Source organism: Amphiura filiformis, chromosome 20, assembly GCF_039555335.1.
Source record: "Amphiura filiformis chromosome 20, Afil_fr2py, whole genome shotgun sequence".
Taxonomy (NCBI): Eukaryota; Metazoa; Echinodermata; class Ophiuroidea; order Amphilepidida; family Amphiuridae; genus Amphiura; species Amphiura filiformis.
This window is the reverse complement of record NC_092647.1, coordinates 22,696,288-22,708,329: the sequence shown is the minus strand read 5'-3', so window position 1 is coordinate 22,708,329 and position 12,042 is coordinate 22,696,288. Positions and strand designations below refer to the sequence as shown.

Sequence of the window (12,042 nt, the reverse complement as noted above, 5' to 3'; positions counted from 1 at the left end):
AGTTAAAGTTGCATTTCTTGCAATATTTCGCCAATACCTCCAAAATATTCCCCACAAAACGCGTTCCCTTGTGCATCCTCTCTCTGTGCCCACGCGGTGAAATCAAAATTAATTTTTATATAATTTTCTCATAAATTATTTTTACAGCTACATCAGTACACCATATGAAAAGAATTTAGCAAAACATTTGGAAGGCATTCATCATGTTCACCTTACGGTCCTTGCCCGTCTGGCTGGGTGAAGTTTCTGGACATTAATTTATCATGTTATGACATTTTGATTAACTTTGAATTGTCTTCACCGATTAAGCCCCATAGGATAGTATATTGTTTTATATATAAACATTCCTCTAATGTTCTTGAATCATTATAGGCCTATGGAAATAATTTAATGACATTTTTTTAAATTTAAAATGACAATAGCAAAATAACATTTCAAGGATTTATACATTTTTATGTATCTCATAATACCATTTCTATGTTTATCTCCCAATAGAAGAAAAATAAAACAGACTGTCAAACTTTTATTCGTATTTTGACAAAATCATATCTTCAGAAGATAGCAACTTGCCTATGGCACATGCGCTATGCACATTCATCGCGTTTCGTTGAAAATAACACAAATATTAGACTTTATTATAAAGATACCCATGTTAAAAATACTGATACCATTGAATACAAACGAACGATTAAAGCATTTTCTTGTATAAAATTGAAACATGTGTGGCTAAATATATGTGATGCTATCAAACAAAATCAGTCGGAACTCGGAAATATTGATTTTGAGATATAGCCAAACAAAGGAATTATATTCTTTTGATTTCTTTTGTTTTGGAAGCTCTTTAATTGGTCATATCTTTGGAACTGGTTATTCAGTTTCAATGGGGTTTTCTGCAAAATGCAGCTTTGTAAATGCTTTTTACTAATCTATAAAAAACTGAAAATTTGATATTTCCGAGTCCCAACTGATTTTGCTTGATTGCATCACATAATAATGAAGGAAGTGTAAGACAATGTGAGACATAATAAAAAAAATATGCGAAGATCGGAATAAACGATGCTAGCCTAGAGAAATTGTGATTTAAATGACGTGTTTTTTTTGGTTTTGTTTTTTGGTTTTGTTTTTTGGGGTTTTTTTTAAGGGAGCTCGAGCAAACTGACATATGAAAATTTATTTCAGATTGCCGAGTATCAACTGTAAACTCAGGTAGCGCAGCGGGGGTTTTTTCCCGGGGGGGGGGGAGGGTAGACTATGCCATAGTCGAATTTTGATTTAAATAAAAAAATTATGTTATTATTAATCATGATGAACGTATCCTGTTGGAGCTCAAAATTATACTGATGTGTATTATAATTAATAGTAAAATGTCATAAAGAGTTTATATAATTAGTGACAGTAAAAGTAAGTATACTTATGTTATTGAATGCAACATATCTTGAATAATGGCTCACTTTAATACTGAACAATTCTGATTTTGGAATCTACCCGTTTATTCGCGAAGGCCCGATTAAAATCACTTGGGAAGCTAACAAACAGAGGGAGGACGGTGACTGAACTAAAGATCAGATGTGGAAAATCTATCAATTGTGTACAAATTAATTAAATCAGAGTTTTAAGCTTAAATGCAATAGCCAGAATATGCACAATGTGCAAGTGGACTACCGAGAAATCTAGGGGAGGGGCACTCAACACAAATGACCATACGGGTATGTTCCCTCGGAAAGACCCCCCTTTTTGGATTTCGCAGCTGTGTAAGACCCTCTATATTTGACCAAAATAGAGCTCCGAAAGACCCTTGATTTTGATTATTTCAACTTTAAACGACCCAAATTGCTTTTTCAGTCGATTTTCAACCAAAAGCCAAGAAAGACCCTTGATTTTCGCTGTTCGCAGCTCCAAAGGCCCCATTTTGCTGGTTCGCAGCTCCAAAAGACCCCCCACACACCTTTTTTTTTTTTTTACCGGTACGCCGTCAGCTCCCAAAGACTAACCACCTCAAAATTTCGGGGGACATACCCACCAAAATTTTTCTCTCTCAAAATTTTCATATGTTAGTTTGCTCGAGTCCAAAAAACGTCATTAAAAAATTAAAATGTGTCCTCTCACATTTTAGGTGAACTCTTGATGGTACTGTAAAAGGAACCATAAATTATCTTTGGTCACTCCAAGAAACTTTTCTTGCTTCTCTAGAGAGTCTGCATAATCTGTAATGGTTCTCTAAAGGGTTCGTGAATTTTCAGTAACTTTTTGAGGTTCAAATACCTAGGAGGACACTGTAAAAATCCCTTGAAACGTATTTGTATAACTATATAAACACCAAAACAGGGAAAAAGTTCGCGAAGGTACCGTAATTCATGTTTAATTAATTTAAATGTGTGACTTTTATTTTCACTTTTAAATAATCACACAATGACACGATTTTGTACGTATTATCAATACACAATAATGTAAAATCGATAAAATTTTTCCATCAGATATTCGACATAACATATAATTTTCCGTCATTATACATCCGTTATAAAAAAAAAATGAATTGAAATAGATTGAATAACGGATACTTGGTGAAGGAATATTCTACGTCGAATATATATGGCCCCAAAAGTTGTATGGAACCTTTGGGCCTCATTACAGCTAAATTGTTGTGTAAATGAATTGATGGTGTAAATAAAAATATAGAATGGCATGAATTTGAAATATCCAACTGTGACGTCAGATGTATTTAATATTCTAAATTTTGAAGAAAATCATAAAAAGTTCGATTTTGACCCAAATTAGTTTGGTTAACATAAATCTATAGTTTTTTTTCTAATGAATTTGCAAAAACTAGATATGAAGGAGGAACACGTTTTTTATTTCTTTTTGGAATTTTGACCAACTTCACCAAAAATTGTTAATGGTGAAAATCGTGCTTTTTTATGATTTGTTTTAGTTTTGTTTTTGTTTTTAACCACTTCGTCATATCTATTGTTTTGAAATTACCTTTTTAAAAAGTCTGACGTGTTCTCCAAAATTGAGCATTTTAAATAAATCCAACGTAGGTCTATCTAAATTATGTATAAAACTTTTTAGTCCAACAATAGCAGTCATGAGGTCCAAAAGTTTCAATAATTCCAGGGTTAAAATTATGCAACCTTCTAAATGACATTAAAAACACCAATTGTATCTTTCGTTTTTTCAATGCCACAATTTGCAAGTCATGAATAGTTTGAATGTTAAAAATCTTTAGTTACAGGTTTAATTCTTTCAACAATAGATTGTTTTCCATGCTTCGATCAGCAATGACCTGTATACGGTGAACACACATATCCTAGAAAGAACATGATGGTTATTTGATTTTCAAAATAATTTTACTGCATTTAGCCTAGACATAACAAAAAGTGTGTTTATATAATGTTGGTTTTCATTTTTTTTTAATTTGATAAGCTCGTGGTCTAATTTAAATTATAACATTCTTCCGACCATAGTTGATTGACGAGTAGCTAATTATTATTTTTTAATTCATATGTATAACCTCGTATATTAAAGCGTTTTTAATTTAAATAAACGTTTTTTGCAGGTCTATACCAGAGGGTCTATACTATAGTCTTTGGCAGAAACAATTAAACCCGGACAATAATATTATTGATACTTAAAACCAGGGGAGGAACACAGTATGCCCATAATTATTACGTGGATGTGGATGTGTAATGGGTCGCATTTCGGGATATCAATGACTCCTTTTTTTATAGGCCTATTCAATTTTATCATAATATAGATGGGTCGTTTTTGACAATTTTTTATTAATTTTTTAAGAAAATTTACCAAACATTTAGAGGAAATTGTCAAAACTCTCGCAATTGAATTTGTGTTAAATATGGCCAAAAATGTTGACTTTTGGTAAGTCGATAGGTCAGAATTTCTTGGAAAATTGGCGTAGGCCCTAAATGATGATGGGCCCATTTTCAGATACAATGGCACTTCCCTATACCCAAACCAATCTTGAGTAACTCCACCCCCGGACTTAAAATGATAGATGAACTATGTCAGTTCAAGCCGGGAGTTCAAGTATCATCATTCAAGGATTATTATAAAGATCTTTTTGTTACTTTTTTGCAAAGAATTGTGACCTCGCCCAAAGGTTTCCAAATCATACAATAATGACAATAGTCAAATCATGAGGTGTGATTTGCATTTGTCAATAATATATGTTTACTAAAGTAATCGTTTGTTTTGACAACTGGCTCCTTCAGGGGCCGGACCATCCACAAACACTTGTTAGGGGTGCCTGATGCAAAAAGGGAGGCCTAGTTTTGACCTTTCTAAGGAAATGGGGGCCTGAAAAAAATTGACCACAAATTTACCCGAGAAAATTGAGTTTTCTATGGGGTTGACTCATGTCAAAAAGAGGGTCCTGAAAGCTTTGAGATCTGAAAAGGGGGGCCCGAAAACTGTGATGGAATTGTTTTGCATCACACCCCCCCCCCCCCCTAACAAGTGTTTGTGAACGGTCCCCAGTCTTTCCAAATATATTAATGATCTTGGAACAGTTTCTTTGAATACCGACGACTTATAACATAGGCATATAGGAACGGTAACTAACCGGCGCGCTGGGGGGGGCTCACTTCCCTCAATAAGTTTGGTGCGGGACTAGAATACACCCCCCATAATTCCAGGTGAAAAAATGTCATCAGACACTATGAAATATTGGTGTTTTTGACGCATTTTTTACAAAATTTTCTGACTCTCTCGGCACTCCCTATGGGTCATCAATATAAAAAAAATAATTTTCTCAGCCCCCATTTATTGAAAATCTTCCTTAACATTCCTAACACATCAAAACTGAGCTATGTGTGCACCAAATTTGAAACTTGTCATAAATCCTAAAAGAGCATTAGTTCAACTTTGAATGAGTTCAATACAGAACATGATAAAATGTTTACACACTCTGAAAACAAGTGGTAACAAATCTTCACTAACATGTAAAGTGTTGGAATATTTAACGGAAATGTTCAAAGTGTAACGTATTAAAGTGTTAAATTTATAGCACGTGATTACGTTAAACATATGTTAAAATAGTGTGTTTGAAGTGTAACACCGTGAGTGTAGTTTTTTAAAATTTTGTATGTCAAAATTACTGTACAAAGTGTTTGATATTAAAATGTTAATGAAATTCCGAGTTAATAACGGTGTTAAGGGTGGTCTTAACCCTGGAATTACGGAAGCTGTTGGGCCTCATAACTGCCAAATTGTTGGTATAAAGTATATAAAAAGATATTTAGAATGGCAAAGACTTGACAAATTAATCTGTGAGGTCAAATTTGGGCAAAAATTCACCTTTTTTGAGGTTTTTTTGGACCACGTAAGAAAAAAAATTCTTGAGTCAAAAAATTTTTAAATTTTTAAAAACTAGATTTAAATATCTAGGACCCTTTTTTTAAATTAATTAATTAATTAATTAATTAATTTTTTTTTTTTTTTTTTAAATTTTTTTATTTATTTATTTATTTTTTTTTTTTGTCTTTTTTAATTTTACCTACTTTGAGAAATTTGCTATTGGTAAAAAGTTATAAATTTTGCCCAAAAATCATAAAAAGGCTTAATTTCGCCCAAATTTCTAATATTTTTGGTAAAGTTGTTTAGAAAGTGCTCACATAGTTCTAACATATTTTGATATAAAACAGTTCTTTTAGAGTGTATCCTTTAAGTTCGGATATCCGGACTTTTTGTCCAGTCGTGACTGTTGGAAATCCAGACTTTTAAAGTGCCTAAAGGCAAAAAAATCCGGAAGAAAAATAGTTCAGAATCAGAAATCCTCGATTTGAGAGCTCATTTTCAACATTTCCGTAACTTTTCCTGCATTTGATAGGATTTCCAAGCTTTTTCCAATAACATTGGCAACTGGAATTCCAGTCGTTTTCAGAAAGCAGATTTGGAAATCCGGACATTTCTTTGATTGAAAATTTACTCCTCTATAGGGGGTGTGCATCTATTTTCTGGAATAGCCCAATGACTTACGTTTCACTGCATATGTAAATATTTATACTGTTTATACACGTTCTTGGAAATGGTTTTAAAACTTCTGCATCACGACCATAACTATATGTTATGAAAATAACGAATGGCCTTATGGCATGATTGTTCATGTTCTTGCATAATTGTTTCTGTTGTCGATATACAAGTTTGCATTGTATGCAAAAACAACAATACAGATTGGTGTTAATTATTAAGCCATGAGGATTAAGTCTTATTTATAATAAACCCGAATATAAATCTATTGGTAAATCAAAATATTAATCTTGTTTAGCATGTTTTGTGTACTAGTATATCTAGGTCTATTAGAGATAGTTGCCAAACTGTTCCCAATTACATTATTTTGTAAATTAAATCTAATACTGGAACTAAAATTTGCAACGAAGCAAAGTGAGTTGCAAATTTTAGTTCCAGTATTAGATTTAATTTACAAAATAATGTTTTGAACTACTGGATGAATATAATCTACACCAAGATATGTTCCAAATTACATATGCACGAAAGGCTTCACTTCAACAATTATTGTAAATATTTATACAAATTCTTGACATGTTTAACTTCTGTCACAAAAGAATTGTACTGTCATGTGCGGAAAAGTTATGCTTTTAAACGAAGGCCACATTGTTCATGTTGCTAATATAAACATCTCAAAAAAAGTAACTACCCCCCTCATCTAAACATCTCATTTGTAGCAATTGACTAAATATTGACGTCACAGCGTACACTTAAATCAATGTAGCCCCCGGGATGTAGCCCAAGATTTGAAAGTTGCAATAAATTCTATTGATTTTGCATTAAATGGAGCGAAATCTGTGTAATGATATCTGAGTGTTTTTGTATTGTAAAAATTTGTATGTAAGTGCAACTTTAAAATCTGGACCTCATTACATTAAATTGACCGGTGTTTTATTGTTGTCTGGGCTATCGTATCAAATGAGGTGTCAAAATGCGCAGAAATATATTCTGCTTCAAACGCATTTTACAGATTTGTATTACAATAGCTCTTTTTTGAATAATGACCATTATTTAAGGGGGGCTATAGTTACTTTTTTTGAGATGTTTATATTTTTTAGAAATATACAGCTTACACTGTAGGCCTAGGTACATGTGTTAATAATACATGTATATTATTTTAACACGATCAATCTTTTGCATATTGCATGCTTGAAAATTCTTTTAAAAAATTAACATGTTACTCCCAATAGTAAATGCCTGTCTCACTTGGAATATTAATAAGGCACACTACAAAATTTCTTCAGCAAAACATATCTTGCTATCACAGTCAGTGACAGTATAAAACATAGACGAAAATATCAGAGTGTGTTTTTTAAAATAAAAAAGTGTATGTGCTTAACACATTTTTGTGGTATCGAGAATGAAGTTTGTATACCACACACGTTTCGGAATTTAGAACATTAGGCCTACAATATTAATGCACTTTTGATCTGATCTGTACTCTGAATGGCCTAGTAGTCATCCGGGTACCGTACACCGCGGAATGTGGTAATGGCTGCCTACACAGTCGGCATTCGATAATATATTATCGACTATGTAAAATCGAAATACAGGACTGGTAGTATAGATATCCAAGAAACAAGTCGACGCCAATTGATTGATTTAAAATAAAGAAAATTAAACAGAAAGAAATAGGCCTATACCCTTGATATTGGTTTTGTTACATTCGATACTTGGTCACAAAAATTACTGCACTGTAATACATTAATTGTCTAGAGATTAAACTCTTTTCTATATAGTCGATTTAGTCGAAACATGTTGAAAACCTAAATTTACCAATTTGTTAGTTTAAAACCTAAAACACAGAATAATTCCTGCAGTAAACTCGATTTGTTATCTAGACCATAGGACCGTACTTTACACAGCACTGTTTAAAATTTACATCCATTTTTTGGTAAACATTGAAAAGATTATGGCTATAAAATTTTAAACAAGTTGTATTTTTTAAACAACGTGTGTAATAATAAGTACAATACCTTGTGACATTTTTAACAGTATAGGCCCTATAATATATCGAAGGTTCAGAACCAGAAAGCCATAACTGAAACTCGCTATGACCAGGTCTCACAAAATGAGAATAAAGTCGGCTCCTTTTTTGGTCTTCAAATATCAATATTTCCTCCACAATGTCTTTTGTTTTCTATTGAAATTTGTCATGATTAATGGACTGTATCTTCTCTAGTGCCCTGGCGACTTTATGCTCATTTTGTGGGAGCAGGTGATTGTGAGTTGGGGCTTTCTGGCTCACAACCCTCAATATATACAATTTGAGTACAAATATTTTTGAAGAAATATGATAAAATTGTGTCATACTTACTGAACAGTAACATTGCACACGTTGGGGTCTGTTGACGAAAGACCAGCAGACGACTCAAGAAAAGTAACAAAAATTGCGATAAAATATACACGAAACGCCATGGCAACAGATCGATCCGTACTGAGATCCCACCTGATAAATTCACTGTAGATGCACTTGAAGTTTCAAATCATGTTGTAGTAAAATCAAAATTGTATTTCCTGTTTTAATGCCAAAATCATAATGCTCTCCTGGGAGCTTTATGTAATAAAAACACTGCATTGATTTTGAATAGTAATAATACTAGTATACTTCAATAACTCCATGTATAGACTACTCTCTGATTACGGATATCGCGGATATATAAAACGATTATTTCCTTCGTATCGTATGATTCCGGCGTATGATCCAAAATATTTGTAATGTTTGGTAACTTTTGAAGTACCGTACTTATCCGCATGCACTTTATTTACGATGTTTAAGCGCCCATGACTAGTAATATGAACATATGCAAATCACTGAAAATGCTGAAAACGATTATTTTCATGCAGTTTAAATATCCGAGTCGTGTCTCGAGTGTTGCGCGTGGATTTTACCAGGTAGCGGCTAGTGGCAGAATATCGTCGTCCGAATTTCCGTGAAAAAGAGACGTTCCAACCAGTTTCGATGACAGCTCCATATTTTCTGTTTATAAATCACAACACATTCTCTTCCCATATGCTGAATAAAACATGTTCAGCGAACAGGTCGTTATGAACCGCAAATACACACAATATTGTCAAAGAATTGTAAACTGACATTAGTTGCCCAGGGTTAGTGGCTTTTGGTGTTCAGTGAACCGGCTACACTGTCAAAAGTCATGCATTGTCGTGACGGTTGTCGCAGGTCATAGGGTCCGATTTACAACAAAAGTCACAAGTTTATATAGCGTGTGAATATTACTGTTAATCGCCTTTTAATTCAGTTAATTATTTCCTCGAAAAACTATTTAAAAAAATCCGAAAACAAAGTCATTTTGTTGGTTTGAAAAATAAAAAAAAGTAAATAATGGTAAACAACATGATAAAGAAAAATGTTTAGCCAAAATTAATCAATTTTAATCTCAAAATGGCTAATTTTATGTGATTTTAGACAAATTTAAAATAAAAATTGTCCAAAACGCAAATTCTGGGTCGATGTCGCCCGTAGGCTTTTTGCAAACTTGAACAGAGTCTGTAATTTCATCCCATGGAATTTTACCCTTGGTTTAGTTTGCACAATTATATTAATCAATTATAAATCAATATACGAATAATTTATTCATATGTGCAAATTAGCATTGGGGTAGAATTACAAGAAAGAACGTTGTTTTGCAGTCACGTAAATACTGCGAATTAATGCATGAGCCGAAAATTATTGGAAACTGATTTAAGGGATCTAAAATAAGCGTTTATTGCGTTCCGACAGTATTTTTTGTGGGACATGAGAGCACCTCAGACCTATCGAATTGCATTATGAATACGAAGCATGTCTTCTGATATCAAATAATTTTCATTTTTTGAAAATCACAATATAATACAAATTTTATGACAAATTATAAAAATTTGATATTTTTCAAAATTTCGATATATAACAGTCCTCGAAGTAAATTATATAAATCTAATGACATATTCTTAAAGTGTATGTAGCAGGGAGGAAAAGTCGACGGTCAATTGAAAATTTTGATCTTTCATATTGAAGATATGGATTTTTCCCCAAAAAGACATTTGTTTTGGGGAAAAAAATCCATATCTTCAATACGAAAGGTCAAAATTTCAATTGATCGTCGGCTTTTCATCCCACCTACATACACTTTAAGTATAAATCATCATATTTATAAAGTTTACTTCAAGTACTGTTAAATATCAAAAATATCAATTTTAATGATTTGCCATAAAATGTGTATTAAATTGCGAATTTCAAAAATCAAAATTATTTGATATCAGAATGACATTCTTCGTATTCAGAATGCAATTCGATATGTCTGATGTGCTCTAATGTCCCAAAATAAATACTGTCCAAACGTTCATACCCCACCCCTTAACTGCACATGCAAATTTTCAAGTTGGATAGAATCCGGAGATAGAATAGATTGATCCTTCTTTATTCGGGAGACCTGGTAGCACTATAGACCTCTATCTAACATCTCATTTTGTAACCCCGTCACCATATCCAACCTGTGAGGCTGTGAAATGAAGGCTTTTGTGTGGTATTTAACCAAAATTTGAATTTTGTTTTTCTTTACCAAAAATTACGAAATAATAAATATAAATTGGTAATAACTGCCAGGAATTTACTGTTTCTGTGTGGTAAATTGAACTAAACCTCACTGGCTATAATTATTTTGCCCATTTTGGTGACGAAAACAAAACACCCTGTTCCCATCATTTTATCCAACTTGTCAACCGTTTCCAACATTTTCGGCTCATGTTATATGCATAAAGATACATTCGCAGTATTTGCGTGACTGCAAATTCTTATGTTTTGGAAGAATTTTTTTTTAATTTTGCTAAATTTATATAAAATCAGTAGTTTTTTGGCCAAAATTGATTGAGTTTGCCCAAAAAAAATCAAATCAAAACATTTTTAAAAATATGTTTGCAAACAAATATGAAATTTTTGCGAGATTTTCGTATGATCGTATGATGAGGACATGGCATATTGATATTTAACAATAGGATCCATAACATGCTCATCTGTCAGGGCACAGTTCTTTAACCCCACAGTTGCACATTCATTGAATGACCTTTGAAAATTTCGAGTACAAAAACTCATACTCCACAACTTCTGGTCAAATTTTGCTCTACGATTGTTTAAATGAGGTTATTGAACTATGCCATTGGGATGAGGCCATTGTGGTCCATTAGTGTGGGTGCCTTCAATCCGGAAACGATCCCTGCTATTCAGTAACCAATCACATAGATATTATTTCTATATTTTATGAATGAATGAAACTTAATCACTGAGCACCATGGTGAGTTGAACTTCAATCAAGTTCGAGTATACATCGATGGTACGATGACAATTAAATATCTAGGCGGGTCTACACATCATACGATTATTGTTTCGCGATGCGCAATTGGAAATTTGGAATGCTGTTTCGTAGAAAGGGAACAAATCAAAAGTTAGATGACTTCATTATAAAGAAAAGTCCCTTCGTTAGGAAGCTGACCTCCTTCCGTGAAACAGTGTGAAATGTTGACAATTCTAACCAGAAAGATCAACTTTGTAGATGTTTTGACTAGTTTTTACAAATGTAAGGCGACGCGAAAAAACCTGTCCTACGGGCCCGACCGACCTCGGAATTTGACTTTTTTTTTAATTTTGCTAAAATCATGTAAAATCTTACGAATTTTTGGTTATATTTTAGGGTTATTTTAGCCTCCAGAAAAAAAAAAAAATTGGTTTATAATTACATGTTTACGCTAATTCCGCACTAAGTGAAAAAAAATTTAAAAAAATAATTAATTAATTAATTAATTAATATAAAAATATATAAAAATCTGCACTAAGTCAGTTTACGCCGCAGTGTTTAAGGTTGGTCTGAACCCTGGAATTATGAAAACTTTCGGGCCTCATAACTGCTAAATTATTAGTCTAAACAATATAAAAGTATACATTTTTAGAATGGAAATGACTTGATGAATTCATCTGTGAGGTCCAATTTGGGCCAAAATGCTCATTTTGGAGAAAATCCCCAAAAC

The 12,042-nt window shown here is 32.8% G+C and overlaps 1 protein-coding gene across 1 annotated transcript in view; it reads right to left on the bottom strand.

Moving 5' to 3' along the window:
- LOC140142206 (uncharacterized) overlaps positions 1-9,102 on the bottom strand; it is a 58,779-nt gene extending 49,677 nt beyond the window's left edge. Inside the window, exon 1 of the mRNA XM_072164173.1 lies at positions 8,342-9,102. Within this exon, the coding sequence (XP_072020274.1) occupies positions 8,342-8,442 (101 nt within the window). The 5' untranslated portion in view covers positions 8,443-9,102. The remainder of the gene's footprint in view (positions 1-8,341) is intronic.
- Between the last annotated feature and the right edge of the window lie 2,940 nt (positions 9,103-12,042).